This window comes from Etheostoma spectabile, chromosome 10 (genome assembly GCF_008692095.1).
Source record: "Etheostoma spectabile isolate EspeVRDwgs_2016 chromosome 10, UIUC_Espe_1.0, whole genome shotgun sequence".
Classification (NCBI taxonomy): domain Eukaryota; kingdom Metazoa; phylum Chordata; class Actinopteri; order Perciformes; family Percidae; genus Etheostoma; species Etheostoma spectabile.
Window position 1 is genome coordinate 7,960,011 of NC_045742.1, and position 22,427 is coordinate 7,982,437.

Sequence of the window (22,427 nt, forward strand, 5' to 3'; positions counted from 1 at the left end):
TGTGTGTGTGTGTGTGTGTGTGTGTGTGTGTATCTGGGACTAAGACAAATTAAGTGAACTTTATAATATCTTTTTGGAGTTTTTCTGATTATTACAATGCATCACAATTATTTGTAAGATGACCCTCCCCTTACTCCAACAGGGCTGGATAGGCCAATGTAATGTGTGCTAAAGGGTTAACATGCACCAACAATATTGGGATTTCCCTGTGATTGAGTGACAAACAACAAAAAACTCTCTGTATTCTTATGGTTTATGAATTTGGCTTCCTCACTAGGTATGCCAGATACATGTTGGGCCAAGGTAAAGATGTGACCTACCTGTATTGTCTTCCGTCTTTAAAGATTTAGAGTCAGAGTGTGGCCATTTGTGAAATTGCCTTTGGTCTGCCTTGGCACCTTGTGAATATTGAAAACCCAGCAGCAGAGTGATTTGTTTCGTCCAGGACACCACGATGACATGGTTCAGACCGGCATGTTTTACGTGATGTACTGCAGTCAATATTTTTTGCTGCTCACGTGATTGTTCGAAAGACATTTGTCACACACTCTGACTGTCAACTTATAAACACAAAGCCACACATACACATACAGTCCACCCTCTGTTTTATTGAGGAGCCCACTTTCAATTACTGCCTGGGTTTTCCTCTGTTGCCATTCAATTTAAACACAGATTCCGAGCCCCAACGATCGATTTACCCTGAGCACTATGCTCAGTGCGCTGCTCTCAATATATCACAACTGACTGGTTAGCATCAAAAGGCTAGGGGAGGGTGACATTGCTAGTCATTAGTGAAGAGCCCTCAAAAGGATAACAAGGTGAATGACAGTTAAAAGGTGTATGTTGTACATGGCAGAACTACATTAACATGTATCTTTTGAGAAATCAACTGTACATATCAGGACATTTAAAGACGATGTGAATCAGTATGCTTCTGTTCCAGTGACAGTGCCAAGACGTTCATTTTCGTTGATCAACAAAGTGTTTGTGATTCTGTCTCAGACGGGTTTGCAGCTGATTTAATTGTCTGATGTGCTGCCGTCTAGAAGTCATGTCTCTGTTTGACTTTATACTTTCTGTATCCTGTCTTTATTGGGGAACAACAACTACATGCGTTCAGGTAATTCGAAGTACACCTCTCTGCACGTTGACGAATGAGGTTAAGTTGAAACCCTGTGAGGGAAAGTTCCACAGTGGGGCAGGGTGCAGATTGACAACTGTTGTGCCGCCCTGCCTGTACAAGACTGCACTCGTCGGTGTCCTCGGGGAGAGGGGCGAAAGACAATAACAACATCCTTTTCCAGGGTCATGGAATTCATCGCCACGTCTACCGCTCCAGCTCTCACATTTTTTGCTTCTTCCCCAGATTGAGGCCTAACAGGTTTTAATCGGATCCCAAGATAGCTACACACGCTTGGGAGGGTTGGCAGAGCGATGGATGCAGCATGCAATCACAAGCAGAAACAGACACACACATTCACATGTCTACATGCTTGTCTTTTCTCTCAACCTTTCTCCTTTCTATCTCAAACAAACACACCGTCTCTCTGTTCCACATAAACACACTCACATACACAAGCCCCCGGCCTAGTCTGCATGTCTACTTTATCTTTCATGTGTGTTTAAAAATGTATTCACAAAATTTCACGTTAGAACTTCATTCCACTACCGTATGGCAAAAAAAAAAACATTCATACACACTGTCATTGATACGTTGCTCTTACCCTTATGTCACTGCACAATGTGATGCAAATAAACACAACTGTGATCTCCTGTCCAGTGATTCACAGCTATGGCAGGGGATAAAACCAACAACAGTGGGAGATGTGTTCTGATTTGGTAGCAAGCCTGGAGCAAGAAGCCTTTGCTAGGATGAGAGGGATGCTGTGTAGTCGAGATGCTCATCTGCTATTCTGTTTGTCTGTGGCACGATGAAAAGCATTCTCACCAAATCCACTGGAGGAGAGGCATATTGGAGCGGGATTGGTCTTGCTACTGGTTGGCATGGCAGCGGAGTCGTGCTTGACGGCTCACAGACAGGGCTGTTCTCAGAGAGGCATTTATGCTCTCTGTCTTTAGTCTGAAAGAAAATGACTGAAAAACTGTGTTTGTGTTGCTTATCTGCGTCATGTCGGTGCATTGCTATTGCATTTATAATTATATATTATAAAAAAAACTATGTAGGAGAAAGCTTTGTGAATATTAAAATCAGTTTCCTTGCGGTGTGCAGGACGGTATTCCTATGTGCTAATGCTGTATATGAGAGTCTTTGTTGTTCCGATCCTGTTCCCTGTGACTGTACCTACAGTTTGGTATGCATGTCAGTGCATTTGTAAATCTGATAAACCGCTGTTCGACATGGGGATTCTGAGCACATGGCGATGTGTAATGATTGGGGCGTCTTGCATTATTGATGGACCATCTGTCAAAGCTCTGGAGCTGCATGAGGACTGATTTTTAGAGAGGAAAGCTTCTCCCTTCACTGACCTCCACCAAGAAGACAGAGAGAAGCTAAACTGACATTTTATCCCTTTCCAAAAACCATTTCATGCCAGTCTGGTTTGCATTTATATAAACGAATGTTTTACAGTTCATGCAGTTGTCTAGCAGGTGTACATTTAAACAGAATCTATGATTTTGCAAAAGACCCCTTTCAGTTTGATTGTGCAGATTACAAACTTTGTGTAAGACTTTCCTAATCAAAGACCCCCCTCCCCTTCAGTTTAGTTGACATCACAGAAAAGACATTTTTAGTCTCGCTCATGTCCCTCCATGTTGTTTTATTGAAACCAGCTTGAACTGAATCTGTCAACTTTGTGCAAAATGTAAACAATGTCCTTGAAATCCAAATATCTGAATTGGCAGAACTGAATGAAAGGTTAGCGTGTCTGTTGACGCAAATGGCACAGTGATTAATCCCAGACTTTGAAGAGTCTGTGAAACAAGGCTGTATTGAATGCAGTGTAGCCACTGGTTACACACAGGTATAAATACTAAACGCTGAACTCCTGAACTGCGTGTCTTAAGTGCTGAGGTTGGCTGATGTTAGCCTTGGCACACCAAAGGAGTCTGGAGACATAAGCTTCTGCACTTAATCATGTTTACTGGTGTTATGGGTTGGCAAGGTGGCCAGTAAAGCGAGACTGTCATGTACATTACAGGGACGCAACGTTTGATCCCCACAATAAGCAACACAATGCATTTGTTAAAAGTTTTCTCAATTTAAATGTTGTATCATTTTGTTTAGTGAAATTGAAAATGACACTAAATCCATAAAACCTGTTTTACCCATCATGTTAAAACTAAACATTATCCCAAAAATGCCTGGGATTTTGTCACATACAATGTACTTTAGGGTCCGCATTTTTTTTAATGATTGTTATGTTTGGAGCCAGAAGAATGCAGTGTGATATAAATTCTGCTGCAGTCCAATTACATGAGTCATTTATGTGGGCATTGACGAGGTTGCATCGGAGCTCAACGAATTAAGGAGGAGTTGCAGACATTGAAAATGAAAATACGAACACTCAATATGATAAAGGTTAAGAGTTAAAAGTACATTTTTGCAGAATGATTTTGCAAAATAAATTGTTAAAGCTATTCATACTGTATATTTTGTTCACATTGGTATCCAAACCTTGTATTCTGGTCAATGCCGCCCACCTGGAGCCAGCTTTGAGGTTTCTGGCTGTTAAAAGGAAGTTTTTCCACGCTGCTGTCACACCAAGTGCTTGTTAATGGGGGAATATTGTATCTCTGTAAATCATCGAGAGTGTTCTAGACCTGCTCTAGATGAAAAGTGAGACAACTGAAGATTTGTTTTGGAGTCCAGGCAAAGAGGCCTGCAGTCTGCCACAGTCAACATGCAGTCCATTACAGTATAATTAGCTCAAAGTCTAATTAAAAACTATATTTCAATGACAGCAGTGTAATAGGCCTGTCAAAAGGCTACATCAGCAGCCATAACTGCAAAATAGCAAGAATAGCTGCTCATGCTGCATTGTCAACCTGAGATTTGTCCAACACTTGCAGTATCCAGTTCAAGCAGTAAATAAGAGACAAATCTCATCTCTCACAGCTGAAATAAAGTAACTTTTTTTATATGGTTGAACCTTTATTTCCCCTGGCAGCTTTATTGATATTAACAATCTAATCTTCAAAAGGGCAACAAAGAGCTGAGGAGACAGCAACATGGCAAACATTTAAAGTGCTGACAAGTTTACAACAATCAAGAATACATTCAAATTCTAAATCTTCCATATGCAAGCTCAAACAAAGCCATTAGTAGCTGGAAGTTGTGGCATAACTTGAACAAAGACAATTTCATGATAATAGAGTGCAGTCTCAGAGTGGGCCCAATAACTGGTGATGTCTCTGAGACTAAAATAATCAGTTTCTGCACTTTGTCTGTTTCACTCTACCAGATACGACTTTGTGGAGATAGAGGATCCGACTGAAAAGACCATCCTGGGTCGCTGGTGTGGGTCACAGTCGGCACCGGCTAGTCACACTTCCAAAGGCAGTCAGATCAGGATCCGCTTCTTCTCTGATGAGTACTTCCCCACTGAGCCGGGATTCTGCATCCGCTACTCCCTTCTGCCTGTGGTATGTACAGTGTCAATACTCAGGACTTCACGAATGTGCATTGTACATTGCTGAGCACTTACTTAAGCTGTCACAGCAGTTCTCTGCCTCTATCTCGAACTTCGGGGAGTTCACATGGCAGTAAGCAATGCCTCTCCACGCATGCACAATTTAAATAATTTGCTTGATACATTACATTTTTCCTCAAGAATTTGAATGGACCCTGGAATCTTTCTACAGTGTCGGACGGCACAAAACAAATACAAATACATTGACTCTAAATGGTTTCAAACTCTGTCATTTTCTCATTTCCCAGGTCTAGTATTGTTTCCAATTTTTAAATCAACTTTTAAATTCCATATTACTCTTCTATATAAAGCCATATACCCGTTAACCTGCACTGTATTTTTAGACTCAGTCTGACAGATGAGGTCGCTCAATTTCACTACTTTTTGACACTGAGATGGAGAAAATAAGTGGCTTCACATTCACCAAGAGGTCCTTTGACCCTCGGGGGGATTCAAGCCCCTGAAATGAAAGAAGGAATTAAGAGATAGAAGTGTTTTTTGTCTGGAAAATTGTCACACTGATGTCTGTCTGTTACATTTTCTCTTTGCGTTTTATCATCAGTAGTTCAACAGTTATATCCCTTTTTATGTGTTTTTACAATACCCCACTTCACAAAGATACCTATGATATTTTACTCTATACTTAGGACTGAAATATATTTCTGGCACCAAACCAGCCTTACCTCATTTCTGCTCTTTCCTGTTTCACTTGTGTTTGCCAGGAACATAGACTATAATCATTATTTCCATCCCTTGCTAATCTTTGTTTCCATTCACCTTTTAGACTTTTTATATTGGATCTAATTAAAGTTAAAGTGTGTGCATAGCATACTAATAAACTCCTTTAGTACATCACCAGCATTGATTGAAGAGCTCAAGACTCAAGAAAAAGCCAAAGTACCAAAATGTGTCAGAGCAAAATGTATGTCCAAAAAAGTGAATGACAAAAAGAGACACCCTTTTCAGCGTCATGGTCTCTCACTTGACTTTAGTTCCAAAATTAGCCAGATAATCAGACTGAATTGGTTTTACTTCATTATTCAGCCTGTTGTGTTCATGTGCTCTGATTTTTCAAATTGCTCTGTTTGCTTGTACAGCTGCATCAATCCCATCCAGACTTGATGCAATTTTTTAGAGAACTAAGAGGCATCCCCATGCCTTTTCCTGCCTACAAAGCTTTGATTGGTCAATTGTTTTTACAACCAAGGGAAATAGCTGCATAGCAAGACCAAGTTGAATAGATGAATACACTAAAATGTGATTCAGGAGGGCTAGCTGGATTTTGCAAAACCAGAAACAATGCAGTTCTTTGGCTCCATTCGTTGAATTTTAACTTAATCAGTGAGATAGAGCAGCTCTGCCTAAAAGACATGCTCGCATAACTACAGTAACATTTTTAGAAAAGACTTCTGTGACTGCTTTACTTCTTGCCATCTTTGTCTTGAACCTTCCTCTCCCTATTCTTCATTCTTTTTTACTCTCTTGCCTTTTTCTGTCTTGGTCTTTAGACCACACACACAGAGAATTCCTTCATCACTGCTGCCTTCACTGACCAAAGCCCGGAGATAAACTGAGACGACTGCCATGTTTTAACCTGTCATGTCTTAGCACTGTTCACTTGCTTTAAGTAAACTCTACTCCTCATTAATCCCTAATGGCCTGCAGTGCTTTGACTTCTGACAAGCTAGGACTAGGAAACTGAAGTGACTGATGGTACTTTGTATTTTGTCTGTAACTGAAACTTAAACTTTTTGTCTATAACTAAAAGTTGATTATTATGTGTGCTGCCTGTTACCTGTGGTAGAGCCAACACATTTTGATGAGTTTTGGCTGGCAGACCGCTAAATTACTGAAAACAAAATTGCTCAGTCAATCATTCATTAATGATAATCTTCATGTTAGGAATGAATTGTCTCAAACTGTACCACGTATTAACCACCAAAAGACTGCAGTAGATTGCATTGTTTGAGCCAGAAGCAAGGCCTTGCTTTATCTAAAGGAGATTAATTAATTCAATGAGACACTATTACGTTAGTTACTTTGGTAACTCCAGATTCTATTAGTATAGGCGTAGCCCTCTAAGGCTACGCGAGGGTTTATCCCTTCGCGCATGCGAGTCGTGAAGAGTTTCTTTTCCCGCCCTAGCGTCCAGCTCGGGCCTCAACTACGTCCGCATTTACTGCATATATACAGAGCGGACCCGTTGTTCAACCAAAACATCAGCTTTTTCTCAACTAATGTTCTAGGAGCAGGTGGCCGGACCTTAGAGGGCTAGCCTATACTAATAGAATCTGGAGTTACCAAAGTAACTAACGTTCTATTTGTATAGGCGTCGCCCTCTAAGGGCTACGCTATTGGGTTAGGGCGAAGCTGATGTAGTCAATGCACCACTGCGGCACAAGGTCCACAAGCCGAACATACAACCACATTGCCAGCAACAATGTACAGAGGCTAGTCAGAGTCATTCTTCTGACAAAGCCTGCCCTGCCAATGGCGTGGCCGGAAAGGTTCATGTGGCCCGCATATGATGCAGTAGTACAATGATTAATGGGGTTAAGTGGTGTGATCCTGTCGCGCATGGAACGGAGAAAGACATGAACCTCCGTGCGTGCACATGATTAGACAAGTATGAGAGATAAAAACTGTGTCTCACAAGAAATACCCCAGGTACGGAGAGGTGAGACAGCAGAGCAGGGTCATTCAGCACTAGGTGTGAGGAGATTGGCAACAACTCAAGGCATCCGCTTTTTTTTTTTTTTTTTTTTGCACATTCAGCGCGGCATTACGCGTCACTGACTGTGGACAAAACCGCATGAGACATGGAAGATTCAGACATATTCGCAGATAAAAGCGGATGAAGGGGCAACGGGGAAGCCCAGGAGGCTGCCGCGCAAATGTCGGCTACTGCCAGCCTTTAAATAGCAGCGCACGCCGACAGAGCCCTGTAGAGTGACCCCGAATGTCTGGGGGGGCTCTTTCCCTTCCGAGCTATAAGCCTGGGTAATAGCCTCGCAAGCCAGTGAGACAGACGCTGTTTTGAGAGGGGCTGATCCTTGGGAGTGTTTCTCTATAATGCACAAACAGCTGCGAGTTTTCCTGATATTTGCTGTGCGTAAAAAAATTATGTGACAGAGAGCGCACCGGCACACAACGGTGGGAAGCCTCCTCCGCACCGTTAGCGTGAGGGGGGGGGGAAAAAACCCTCGAGGGAAAACACCCTTGACCGAAAAGAACAGTTAAAGTCTTCGGTGTGAAGGAGGGATTGGCTGTAAGGTGGCTGCGTCCGTCCCCTCTAAGGAGAGGCAGGACGGGAAACTGACAGTGCACTAAATCACTCACTCTTTGGCCGGTAGGGCAAGGAGAAGTGCTGTCTTAAGCGACAGCATTCTGAGCGAAGCTGTGTCAAGGCTCAAAGGGGGCTCCCAGAGCCCGCAGCACCAGAGCTAGGTCCCATTGGGGGGCGAGGGGGCGAACAGCCGGTTTTTGCAGCCTCTACCCTTCAGAAACGTTTCACCAGGGGATGCGCCAAAAATGTCCTCTCACCGAAACCTGCGTGACAGGATGAGAGGCGCTGCGTATGCTTTGACTGTAGAAGGAGCCAAATCATTATCCACCAGAGTTTGTAGGTACGTCAGCACGAGGGGTAGGGACACGATGTGTGGGTCTGCGTCCTCTCTGTGCACCAGCGCTGGAAGGCAGACCAGCGCCCTGCGTAGCCTGCTATGGTAGAGGGGGCTCTGGAGCCCTGGATAGTGCGTACACGGCGGGGGGCAAGCCTAATCTCTGTAAGCGCTCGCTCAGCAACCAGCCCCACAGTCTCTGATTTATCACTGGGGATGACAGATCGCACCGTTCAGCTGCGATAGTGCGTCTCTCGCCACGGAATCTGCCAGGGGGGAGCCACCAGCAGCTGAACGAGGGTTGGGAACCAGACGCGCTCGTGCGCTCCGGTGGCCATCAGAACAATTAACAGATCCTCCTCCTGGACGCGCTCCAGGAGGCGAGGATCAGGGGGACGGGGGGGAAAAGCATAGGGGGTTTTGGGCCAGGGTTGTGGGAGAAGGCGTCTACGCCGAGGGGAGGGTTGTCCCGCCGCTGTCAAGGAGAACCACAGTGTGCACTGTGTGTTCTTCTGTGAAGCGAACAGATCCCCTCCGCTTCCCCGAACCTGCTCCATAACGTTTGAACGATAGTGGGATTCAATCTCCACTCGTTGTGGGAGGGCCCCCCCTCGACATCAAGTCGGCTGCCCGGTTCAATAAACCCGGGAATATACTGCTTTGAGAGACAGCAGGTGGCTGGGGCGCCCACAGCAGGAGGCGTTGGCTATTCTAACAGCGGCTGAGCGTATGCCGCCTGGCGGTTATGAATGCCGCCGCCGTGATGTTGTCCGTCCGTACTACAACATGTCCGTCACCACTGGTGTAAAGTGTTCAAACACCTTAACACGTGGACAGTCCAGGCCAGTTATGTGAGGAGAGGGGAGGAGGCCAGGCCCCTCCCACCACTGTGACTCGCACATTCCCCCCAGCCGTGAGGGACGCGTCTGTGTCACACGTCACATATGACGTCACTCTGCCCAGGGGAACCCGGAAGACAGGGTTTTGGGACTCCCCAGTATGCCAGGTCTGATTGGAGGGATGAGGGATGACAGCATTCGCCATTTGGGCGAAGGGATCGAGCCGCTGGCGGTGAAACCACATCTGGACTTTCCTCATGTGGAGGAGACAGGGGGACCCACGTGTGTGCGCGGACATCATGCCCAAGAGCCGCATAACTGACAGCGTGGCACTGGCGCTCGGCGGCTGAAGCGGGACAACAGAGAAGTCAGCGCCTGCTCGGTGCTGACAGCCTGGTCTCATGCTGATCGAGCCTCATGTCTACGCCCAGAATAAACTATCGATTGTGCGGGACGAGGGGCGCTCTTCTTCCAATTATGGCAAACAAGCGTTTGTAGTGCTGCAGAACCTCCATAGTGGCAGCGCCGCCCGCTCACGAGAGGGGGCTAGAATGAGCAGTATCGTCCAAGTAAAGAGGACTCTGATGCCCCTCTCCCGTAGAGGCTGGAGCGCCGTTTCCATGCACTTGGAAAAGGTGCGGGGGGCTAGTGAGTATCCGAACGGCAGCCGTTGAACTGGAAACGGGCCCTTGGAGGAGAAGCGCGAATTTCCTGTGCCTGGGAATGATTTGGATGTGAAAGTAAGCGTCTTTCCGATCACGGATGTAAACATTCGTTGGGGCGCACACATTCCAACACGTGCCTGATGGTGAGCATGTGGAAGGGGCGCTCATGACATACCGGTGAATTTCGACAGGTCGAGGATGGGACGCAGTCCTCCTGACTCTTGGGGGTGAGAAATAGCGAGAGTAAAAACCCTCGTTTCCTCCCCTGGAGGGACGGGAAATAGCTCCGCTGCCAGCAACCCTTCTAACTCTGACGTCATTGCGTCTGACTCTGCGGGGATGAAACCGTCGTCTCCAACACACGCGAAAGGGGGCGGGGGGAGGGCGAACTGAGTGTGTAACCCGTGTTATCAGCTTTGACATCCACGAGTCCATGTTGTCAAGCCAATCCATGCCGCGCTGCACTCTGACAGTGGGCGAGCACATGTCTGAGTGTTGTTCACCGACATGGAAGCAGGGAGCGCAGAGCCATCCCGCCGCTGGGCGAGACGGTGATCGCGTCGCCCAGCCCAGGTAGGGCTTTTTCGAAAGGGCAGTGGCGGTCGCCGCCGTGTGGGCGGGAGCGGTCACTGGGTTAACCGACCCCCGCCGGCTCATGCCGTGGGGAGGTGGGTGGACAAGCGTCGTCGTCCCCGTGGGAGAGAGCATTCGCTGATGCGGCAAGCGGGCGCGCAGTGGCGCCCGCTCGCGGCGACGGCCTGGTGTGTGCTTGTGTGGGGAACAACTGTCATAAAAGTGCCGTTTAGAGCAAACAGGGACTGTTCGGCGCGTGCAGGTTGGGCCGTGTGGGCATGTCTGTCGCTGCGGAGGGGGACCAGGTGGGGGCCCGACGCGAAGCTGGGAGACGCAGCCGCAGCCGATGCGCGGGGGTTCCGCTTGTGACGGTTGTCATGGCGACGCGTGGTGCTGTTGAGGAGGAGCTTCACGAGCCGAGCCTCCGAAGCCGCTCGGCGTCCTGCGCGCTTGATGGAGATGAGACGTGGCAGTCTGTAGGCGCGGCCAAATAGTCCATCAGGGCTATGGGACCGATACAGAAGCTCGCGTCTAATGTCCGCTGGCAGCTGAGACATGTGGAGCCAGTGTTCGCTGGGCCACAGTCTGCCAAGCCATCACCCTGGACAGCGCCACCGTGGACGCGTGGTCAGGGTAAGGATGGCGGTCATAGCCTTACACTCTCCGTGGCAAGCTCCGAGGGGAGGGCGCCGGGGGTAGGCCATCGCGGAGGCGGCGGGAGCAGTAAGGCGATGTTGTTTTGTGCCGCCAGCCCCTGGGCGGCACATTGGTGGCCCGGTCATGACTTGAGCGCACACTGATCTGGGGAGAGGGAGGCGTGGGCTTCCGGTGGCCGAAGAGAAAGTAGCTTTCGGAAGCAAAAGGACGCCAGGCTCCCTCCAGGGAGGGACTGAAGGAAAACCTGCGTCCGTATCGCCCTGAACCCGAGTAATAAAGGGGCATAGCGAGAGACGGGAGCCTTCAGTTTCCCCGGCTGGGAGAAAGCCTCCTCCACAAATGGCCGAAGCTCCGCGAAGCGCGGCCAGAGTGGGGCCCGTGAAGAGGGCGGCTCCTGGGCATAAAACATCACCGTCAAAAGGCCGCGAGCGGGGGCTGGCCTCCGGCGGAGCGCTATGCCTCTAAGCTCCGCCGCCTCCTTATGATCTCCGGCAGGTCGGCGAAGAGAGCTAGGGTGGAGGCTGGAGCGGGTGGGCAAAGGGGAAAGCCGCTCGGGCGGTGCCAGGCCGTTGGGAGACGGAGAGAGAGAGGCTCCAGGGGAAAGCATCAATCGCCGTCTCGAGGCCCAATCCCCACAAAGGGGAGGAGGGGGACCTCCAGAGGGAGGGGAGGGAAACGTGTGATGGAGGCGCGTCAGAGAGAGCGGAGTCAGCGGACTCATGCTCGCGAAAACGCCGTCCGCAGCGGCTTCCAAGGTGCCGCCGGATTCCTGTCTGTCTGCCCAGCTGCCGTCTCCGTCCCCGCCAGCCTGGCAAACCAAAAGCTTCGCCCGTCGAGTTAGCTCTTTAGACGACAGGCGGGCGCAAAACTGGCAGGAGGCGTGGCGGGGAGAGCCTGGCCGGCGTGAACGGCACCCAGGCAGGCCTCGCACGGGGTGGAGGTCCGGGAAGGAGTGCCGGTCCGGCAGGAGGGGCAGACACGGGCACCGGCGGAAGGTCTTGAGCTTGACTTCATACTGCGAAGTTGAAGAAAGTGGGAGTTGAACAACGGGTCCGCTCTGTATATATGCAGTAAATGCGGACGTAGTTGAGGCCCGAGCTGGACTGGCAGGAAAAAAATCTTCACGACTGCGCATGCGCGAAGGGATAAAACCCACTGAGCGTAGCCCTTAGAGGGCGAAGCCTATACGAAATAGAACAAGGAGTTACATGACTCCAAAATCACTTAAGTGGAGTAAAGGCTTATCTAATGACCAATCTTCACTGGTGTTCTTTTATTTCAGCAGCCTTTGCTATGGTAAAATCTGCAGAGAGTATGTACATTCCTTTGCATTGTTTTTAAGATTTTTTTTTACATTGATCATTTTAATCATTAGGTTGGGTATCATTTGGAATTCCCCATAAGCATTGATGTGATTCCTGAGTGTCAGTACCATCAATCCTAGCCCATAATCAAGGATTTTCCTCAAAGGGCTTAATAATGTATACAACATACAACATCCTCTATCCATAGACCCTTGACTTGGATAATAAAAAAAATTCCCCAAAACACTAACATGAAAATTGCATATTCACAGAATATACAGACTATAATAGTATTGATAAAATCAGGACAAATATGGATCAGGGAAGACATTGAGCGTCTTCCAGTTGCTAAACAAATTCAAAACAATACTTTTCTGATACCCACTTAAATCATGTATCTAGCTAGCTACATTTCAAAGTTTGATGCTGTATTTACCTTTTGAAAAATATGACATTTTCTTAAATATTAAAATGTGAAAGTAAAGGGTGCCCTGGCAGCTCACCTGGTGCTAAGGCTCCGTCCTTACAGCAGCGGTTTCGAACCACAGCCCCTTGCTGTTATCCCCCTTTCTTTCCCCTTTCCTGTCTTCTGCTATTCTATATTCTAGAGCAAAAAAAGCCATAACAGAAAAATAAAATAAATAAATATAGAATTAAAACACCACACACAACTGTGGATGTTTTGGCATCACGACAAGTACAATTTGATTATGCTGTATTAGAATGAAACTCTCTGTGGTGTTCAAAAGTCTGCCACTAAGTATATTATGGAATAAGAGGCCGGGTTTGTCTGTCATATTCCAACTCAAGAAGGTGCGGAAACCCTGAGTGGGGGGAAAGGAAGCTTTGGCCTCTGCACGTTCAGTCTGACTTCCCTTTGAACTTTCCTCCGACAGAGGAGCAGCACGCTAGAACAGCAGCACTCTGTTTCCTCTGTGGTCAACCAGCATCTACTGGAACATCGTGCCACGCAGGGGCCAGCACTTTAGTTTATATTTAAACAAACAATAATTCCTCCCTACCACTTCCATGGAAAGGATGGGGGTGGGAAAATAAAAACCCGGTCTGTAATTCACAGGAAGAGATTTTAGGAAAAGCGAAAGGGCCGAAGCAGAGGTTGTTTAAACATAGAAGAGAAGGAGTCTGTTGAAGGGAGCATGAGGGGTGCTGAGTGGTGGGTCAATGAAGCAAACAAAGCATGCATCATTGTCTCCGTGAGGGCCAAATCCAGAATTAAACCCCACTGCTACCTGGGCATGAAGATCACTGTGCCACTTCTGTTAAATTTAATGGATTGATGAGTGTTTTACACAATGACTTGAACAGAGGGAGATAGGACAGAAGAAGTAGGAATACAATCCAATGCGCAGATGGGAATGACTGGTAAAGCCATGCAGGAGGCTTACCGTAGGCATGATGACATTGAGGTCTGTTTTTACACTAACCTCAATTGCAGTGTGTGGCGTATAGTGAGAGGAAAAAAACACTTTTTTCACGCACAACAGACCTTGTTGCTTACTCAAAGCTCTCTTACGCAAGGAAGTGGTTTGCAACTCCATGTAAAAGAGAATATATTGTTTTCCAGAGCTCTCCCATGATGCTATTTCAGAAGTCTCATCTCAGCATAGTTAGCTGAACCTGTCATTTTAGTTACCAGAAATAAAAGCATGCGGTTGTGCTCTGTAAGAACAAGGAGAGCTGGAAATCAGGTAATCACAGTTTGAAAACTATGTTATTTCTTGAGGGGCAGGGTTTTCAGAGAGTTTGATAAGAGTGATAAGAAGTACATTACAAGCTTTCACAAGTTGACTCTGCCTTAGGGTCATCAAGAAGAATACAAACACATTCAGCCTTTTTCCATTTAAAAAGCGCTCTTTTCATAACATGTAATTATTTCAATAAAGTTACATTGAAATCTCGTTAAATAAGTTGCTGCTGCCCATGCAAAAGTACAGTCAAAAGTTTGGGGTCACTTACACATTTCCATACCACTCCATTATGGACAGAACACCATCTGATCTGAGTGGGTGGAGGATCTTTAATCCTATATATGCATAGCCCAATATCAGCAACCATTCATCCAATGTTCCAAAGGCTCATTCTGTTTACTAATCTGATATCGATTAAAAAAACTAACTAGAAAAACATTGGAGAACGGTTTTGTAATTATATAAGCAAATCATGTAATCTGAAAACTTCTGCCCTTCAGCTAGTATTCTGTCTATAAGTGCAATGGAAATTTCTAAGTGACCGCAAAATTGAGTGCATGTGCTTACATACTGAGCACTAGCTAGTAGCACCACATGATTACATCTCCTTGATTGTCTAAATATATCCAACAATTATTTTGATAAGCATCACTAATTAATACTTGCCAAAGTGAAGTGTTACAATGGACATTGTTGTTGTCTTGATGTCAATGACTGCAGGCTAACCTTAATTTATACCATTGCTCCTCCAACACTGTGTGTTCATGCATCAATTCTTAAAGTGTGACTGAATTCATGCCAGCAAGTTGGTGGTCCATTTAAGTACTTTGTTTGTGAATTTCTGAAACAGGAGCTCTCATGTGCTACTTATAGCCTTATTCACACCATCTTGATGTGTCTATGAAGAATTGCCTGGCTTCTCTATCTGAAGCCGAGCTTGCAGAGCGCTAATTGGGGGAGTGTTGCACCATCAACATTCACAAGCTGTTAATGGCTTCCAGTCTACACCGTAAGCCACTGCCAAGGCTCCACTAATAAGAATCAGAGCTCTGCTCAGAGAAAGAGATGTTAGATTTACTCTTACTATTTGGGACTAGTCCTTTCTCAATGAGCATTCCTTTTTGTTTTCGTTAGTTTATCTCATTAGGTGACACATGAACCAAAGATATGTTCAGTGGTTATGAAGGCAGCATCATTAGAATGAGTCAAATCTGTGGCATGAACACAGCTGCACATCAGCTGTATTTTTCTAGCCTGTGGTGCAGCCATGTCAAACCCCTGGCATCTTATTTTAACATCTTGGGACTTAGGGTTTAAGTGAACTGCATGGACTAACATTGCCAATAAATCTAATACTGTAGATGGTTACTGTACAAATGCCAATGCACTTGCTAATCTGTTTTAACCTGTCCATTGTGCCTAGACATGCTAAAAATAGAACTATATGTACATTTAAAATATCTCTACTGGCTCTACTGGTGGATATAAAAAGCATTTTGAAATAAATTGTATATGCCACTTGATGGATAACTTTGGACCAGGTGGTTTTACAGTGCCATGGCCTCTGACAAAAGGAAAACATTTCCTTTCCTAACCCCCATTTCTTACTGGATTCCTTTCTAATTCAGCCAAATAAGTCATCAAAGAGAAGACACAGATTCCTGGAATCATTTTTTTCTTTTCTACCATTTCTGCCTTTCCAAAAGCTTAAAGACGCAGCTGCCAGAAGGCAATGTTTTCAATGTTTTTCTTCTTTTTTTCTAAGTGTCACAATGTTTCCTTCTACCTGTCAGTCACATAGGATTAGGGAAACCAGCGAGCTGACATGTTGGACAAATGCAGCGTCACAGGACTGAAAGGTTTAACAGATTAGCCTCTTCTCTTGTGGGAGCACCACCATCCCAGGTATCAGTCTTCTCTGTGACTGAACGCTGTAGCCTGGGGGGCTGTGAGCTAGAAACAAATAATACTGCTGCCTACAGGAGCTAAAGGGAAAAATGTTGTAATGCAAAGTGGGCATAGGAGGTGACACTGATGTGAGGAAATTTGACAAAGTGCAACTTAATACCATTAATTCACGTTTGCTTCTCAACTTCAGTGCATTGAACAATTTTAGACACAGTCAATATACGTTGTACATTGTGTATGTGCCTTCTTAGAGTTCAGATGCATAATGACCTTTCTATTTTCTTCTCAATCAGAGAATATAAACGGAGCACCACCCTTATATGCAGGGTAACAGTTTTAGCTGAGGCAGGTACACACCCACAGTGACAGTTTGTCTTGTATCAAGGATTGAACAAGAACTGAAGTTAAAAATAAATTGAAATACATATTTTTCCACTTAGGTTTCCTACTTCCCACAGTGTTTATTCAATGCATTGGTCAGTGTGGGAATGCTTTGCAAAATATCAGGCTGCCTGTAATCTTTAGTTGCTTTAGTCACAACTCTTCCAAAAATTACCAGGTCTAAAACATAGAGCTTAAATTGGGTCCCAGTCCCAGATAGCCTGAACAGTCATACTTTCTGTTTAAACTCAACTCAAGTCCAAACCACTGTATTTTTAATGAGCCTGAACCCAATTTAAACCCATTTTTACCATGAATGTAATTATGTTCCATATTGTTGTCTTTTTTTTATACCTTTACATTTTTTTACATTGTAAAAATAAAGCACAATGTGTCAGTTCTGACAAAGTTGTTCCTTCTGTGTAATTTTCCTACTTCCGTATTCGTAACCGAGAGCAAGCTTACAAGCTCTAAATGTCACAGAAAATGTGTGCTCTGTATGTGTTCTAAGGCAGTTGGTGCGATGAGGCGATGTGGGGCATAGAAGCTACAATATGTGTTTTTCATACAAGCTTCATGTTGCTCTTACAGAAAAAAAAGACTCTTTTTAGTGCACAGGTCCATAAAACAGGGTATTTTTCTGTTGTAACCTTATAGATAAGCACTGCAATTACTGACCTTTCCACTCCGTCTCTCTCCATCTCATCTACTGGTTTTCCCGCAGAGTGTATCAGAACCCGAAGTCCCTGCGGTTCTCCCTGCATCCCAGCAGGGTATTGAGGAGTTGTCAGAGGCTGTGGCAGGGCTGGGCACCATGGAGGAGGTCTTGCAATACCTGGAGCCGGAACGATGGCAGCTGGATATGGAGGAGTTGTACAAACCTACATGGCATGTGCTGGGGAAATCCTTCATCCATAATAAGAAGGCCAGAGGTAGAACACTTTCCAACTTGTACATTTTGATAAAGTGAGATACAAAAGTTAAGAATACAATATCATAGTTTACAATTGCTGTAGATACAAGATTCAAGCATAGTCAAAAAAGTGCAATTTTAAAACATTGAATATTAGAGGAGGCAGTAGATATAAACTGAAACTACTCAATTATTAATTATTTGTGTATTAAAAAATTTGTTTTGACAGGAAGCAATTCTGATCTTGTCTTTGTGTCTTTAAGGAGGAGCTGATCTCAATCTGTTGAGGGAGGATGTTCGACTGTACAGCTGCACTCCACGCAACTTCTCTGTATCCTTGCGTGAGGAGCTGAAGAGGACAGATGCCATTTTCTGGCCAAGCTGCCTCCTGGTGAAGCGCTGTGGTGGAAACTGTGCCTGCTGCTCTCACCGCTGCTATGACTGCCAGTGTGTTCCCACCAGGGTCACCAAGAAATACCATGAGGTAAATATCAATCTCATCAGAAAATGCTACGTGGAACATGAAACATGTTAATAAGTTTTACAATTTTACATTTAAGTCTATCTATTTAAGCGAATGCCAGTTTAGAATTTCAGAGGTTAAATTATGAAGCAGCAAAGACTGGAATTGGACATGTTCGCCGAACCTTCTGTATGGTTTAATATATACGCTTGCACTTGTCCCATATTGCCAGACCTAGCTCCACAGCGCTGTGGAGTAAGGTCTGGCTACACCAAACAGACTTTCCAGGATAGGAGAAAAAAATGCTCTGGGTTGCTTGCATTTCTTTAAACCAATCACAATTGTCTTGGGCAGCGCTAAGCTCCTGACACAGAGCCATTGGATCTGCATAATGGTCTCGGGAAGGAGCTTGTTATGGTGGAACATTTGCACCCTGCAAAAGAAAACTCCACGAACAATAGTAAATAAAGTTAAATGTTCACACAATAGAACGATAACAAACATAATTTGATTTTACCAGTGTATCGTCTCCTGTACTTTGTCCACAGCAATCTTCACCAATCTCAAAACGTCCCAATTAGTAAATGCTGTAAACATGTTATTTGTAAATCTTTACAATTCCCCCAAAATAACTTAGCAGGCCTGTCTTGTTGCATGAGCCCAATTTTCAAGACCTTCAAAAGTTGTTTCCTGAAGCAAACGGGAGTTAGAGAATGGCAACACACAGTCAGTGGAAGGTAAGGGACTCGCACCCAAAGTCAGCTAATTATCCTGGAAATGCACTTCCATTGATCTAGACTACCCTTGCACAAACCTTAGACCTTAGACCAGATTATCAACTTTATATAGATACACTTTCATGAGAAAACAATGAATTTGTTGTTACAGCATAATGTGATTGACATGATCTTTCTTGAGCACATTCATGCTCACGCCTCCATTAACTTTTTTTTTATATAGTGCAACAATCAGGCCAACTTTAAGGACAATTCCGGCACAAAAATGAACCTAGGGGTTAATATCCCATGTGTACCGAGTGTACTAGTCGAATCTCAAACGTCGTGCAACCAGTAACCAGTAACATAGCTCAAGCAGGGTGGGAACAGTAATTTCTTTATAAAATATCTTTTTAATAAACTGTCTGTACACTTACAAAGTTATCAATGCTTCGGTTTACATGTAGGGACCCTTATTATGCTACAGTGGAAGTGTGGTGCTATTTGTTACTGGTATTAAATAGCGATTTATTTTTACTCTACCAGTGCCTCGAAGACCAGCGTTATGAGGTTACTAAAATTTACTAAATTGCGCTAGCTTGTTTCAAGCTAGAGATACATTCGATTGGCATTTAAACATTTTCAGGCATTTGTCATGGCACGGTTTGGAAATCGAGATTTGAAAGCCAGAAATATGAAAATCCTCTTTGAACAAATGATCTTTTCGTGCAATGGGTCACAAAAGTCAGTTTAGACTTTAGGCCTTCACTGGAAACAAAATAAATTACTGAATAATGTACCCACTGAGCATGCTTCCACCTGTTAACTAAAGCATTCTCCTGTTTGACAGGTTCTACTGTTGAAACACCGAAGCGGTGTCAGAGGCTTGCAGAAGTCTATGACTGATGTGCCCTTGGAGCACCATGAGGAGTGTGCCTGTGTGTGTAAAGATGACTGGGACTGACCTCAGACATGTGTAATAGCTGCCACTGGAATCACACAGGACATTAGAAATGAACCTACGCCGCTGTTGCGACATTCTCTATCTCATCCACTTCCACTGGGAGCTAACAAGATTGTCCCTTTATTCTGTTGTCCTTTCGCTAATTGGATGAAGCGGAACAGACTGGAATCTAATAACTCTTCTGAATGGATTCAAACTGCTGTGGAATACCAATAGTGTGCTCTGAGTGCATTTTAGAGAGGCAAAAATTCACTGGAGCAGATCTGGACTAGCCTATTACCTATGTGCTCTGAAGACTATTTTCTTCAGCTCAGAGATAAGAACACTGAGGCGTTTTTGCCTCTACTTGAGCTCTTTTTATAGTTCAGCCAGCGTGGGCTGATAGTGTCATGGAAAATGCGAGCTTCTTTGTTCAAGTACTTTTTTTATGTCAATAAGTAAGCTGGCTCCAGCTGCGTTACTCCCTCTGCTCCTCTATTATTACCTTCAAGGCAAAGAAAGCTGCTTTGTCATGAGCAGTTTTCCTATGCTCCCCTTTTGTTTCACCACATATTTAATCTGCAGCCACGGTATCGCTGAAATTCCCTGCTAATAAGACTGTATTATGTGTACATATTTCATTTACATTTCCTTCCTGTACTACCGTACCTTTTCTACCAAAGATTCTCAAGGAGAAAGATAAAAGTTGCACATGTAGAATCAATTGGGTGTTGTTCATTACAACTCTTCATTCAACCCATCTCAGCAATCTCAAATGTGCTTGCATCAGGAATGCCTAGCATCAAGCCATTCTTGCGGCATTTGAGAATATTCATATTTGATATTTATTTGTTTAAAGAAAGGGAAATTTACATCCAAAATGTCTTGTTTGCTAAATGTTTCATTGTGCAGTAGTATTAGCCTCCAGTTTCAATTCTAAGCCATTTTACATTGCCATTGTGTCATGGATGTTTTCATTTTCTGTATGCCAAAGTTATTTATCTCTTTTGCAATAACTGTTTGTGTATTTCATTGTACTGAACATCAAAAATAAATTCTTCAATTTCTAATTGTAGGCACAGTACTTGTGGCTGGTGAACAGTGAACAAACTCAACATAGAAGATACCGACAGTGTCTGTATTAATACAACTAAGTAGAAGAAACTCTGATGATTGGTAAATAAAGTAGGTCGAGAGGTTCTCTTTGAAGATTGAAGCCTAAGGTATATCATTCCACAAGTGTAAAATGTGATTAGGTTTGAAAGGATGAGCGATGGGGGAAGATAAGAAGGGCATATGCACATTACACTGAATTACTAATCAGATTTGTTTTCAACAAAAAACAGGGGGTTTCATAAGCCATTTTTTTTCTTCATAGCATTCCCCTAAATGCACTTTACAAGTACTCCACAGAATATCAACAGCGAGACCAAGAGAACTTGGGTTAAATTATCACATACAAAAAATGAATAAGAGAAATTGAAGTAGATTTATTTGTGCAAGGCTTACTTACTGGTTATTCACAGTAGAATTTGAGGCACCACTTTTATTGTGAACTTTTAACATCACATACAAAACATTAACTATGCTCCCAAGTTGGTGCCTGCCATGTAATCCAGGATTGTTGTGATGGGACTACAATGCTTCAATTTTGTGGGGCAAGTGAGTTGCCCAATTACCCCTGTTGTGTGACCCTATAGGGCAAAAATGAAACCTTACATCTATCCTAAATGCCAATCTTGAAACACATGAAACACTGTGAATTTATGTACTGAAGGTAGTACAGAGATGAACGTAATCCAGCACCTAAGCGCCCATTTATCACAATAAGCGGAGTGAGAAAAAAATAAACCATCCGGAAAAGTCAATTAAAGAATCAAGAAAACCTTTACATTGACAATGTGTTTTTTAATCTTCAGTGTGTTGGCGATTAAGCTAAACACAATGATCACAAAATGATCTATTGGCTTTGTGCATGAATGATTAAGCCTGTGAGAGAATGTGAAAGATGAAATATGATAGAGAATGAGTTAAGGACTGTTCGCTTTCTATATAAGGGGCTACCGGAGGAGTTATGGGCTCTTTAGTCCAAATAGACTTGACCCTCCCTTCGCCAGCAATACATTGTTCCTTGAACCTCCAAAATGATTGGGAACAACAATTATGCAACTGATGCCTTCTGTTCAGGTTTGTGCTTGGCAAAGATGTACAGATAGCCATAGTTTTTTACAATCCTGACATACATGACTTAACCTCTGCGTTCTCATCATAAACATCACACTCTACTGTTATGGTGGCCATTTCAGTAGATTTATTCACTGCAACAAACACTGTTGTGGAAACACAATAAGCATTGAAACTGAATAAACACTTACTGTATTACTTCAAAAACTAAGTTACTCCTCTAGTGAACTAGTATTCACATGAAATGAAACAATAAAACATTGAGAACATTCAACAAAGTGCACTGGGTAAAAACAAATTCAACACATGAACTGGTTGCTATGGACTCGTCAATAGGCTTCCTCAGTCAATGTATATTTTAGTACATAGGTAAAGCTGCCAAAGTTGAAGATTATACAAAACCCATCATCCAACATAATCCACTGTTTGCCTGTTTGTCTATACATTAAAACCGGTATCCCATATTTGGGAACCATTCTTTTTCGATTGTTTGTCTCTCTAAAAATGACGCAAATAGTTTGAATGGCTTGGGTCCACAAGGTACCAGCAACTTCTCCAACAATTACTGGACTCCTCATAATTTTGGAGCATCAATAAAAAAAATCTATTTTCTTTAATGATTCCTCATCCGACAGAGTCTGGAGTGAAACTCCTAGGTTTTTGTGCTTCTAGCTAGCGGTCCGTATTTTTGTCCTCAGCTCGTTGTGATCCATTTTGTGAATCTGTGTGCATTTAGAGCTTAAATAGGTTGTTGTTCACAATAGGCCTACCTGTGATTGTGTGGGTAGTGTCAGGTGTGGTACATCATGGGAATGGGGGATGGTGGGGTTGTTGTGGTAGACCCATCTTCTAATGACGGGAGATTTTGCTGTTTTCATGAATACAAAAGTTGGGTGACCA

At 44.3% G+C, this 22,427-nt stretch overlaps 1 protein-coding gene and 1 long non-coding RNA gene across 3 annotated transcripts in view; one reads left to right on the forward strand and one right to left on the reverse strand.

Moving 5' to 3' along the window:
• pdgfc (platelet derived growth factor c) overlaps positions 1-20,413 on the forward strand; it is a 50,007-nt gene extending 29,594 nt beyond the window's left edge. Inside the window, exons 3-6 of one of the 2 annotated variants that reach the window (XM_032527575.1) lie at positions 4,425-4,605; positions 17,033-17,240; positions 17,485-17,705; positions 19,251-20,413. In XM_032527575.1, the coding sequence (XP_032383466.1) occupies positions 4,425-4,605; positions 17,033-17,240; positions 17,485-17,705; positions 19,251-19,364 (724 nt within the window). In that variant the 3' untranslated portion in view covers positions 19,365-20,413. The remainder of the gene's footprint in view (positions 1-4,424; positions 4,606-17,032; positions 17,241-17,484; positions 17,706-19,250) is intronic. The other variant, XM_032527576.1, reaches the window with a different exon arrangement.
• LOC116696537 (uncharacterized) overlaps positions 1-22,427 on the reverse strand; it is a 376,836-nt gene that overhangs the window by 163,376 nt on the left and 191,033 nt on the right. The gene's annotated exons all lie outside the window — the stretch shown is intronic.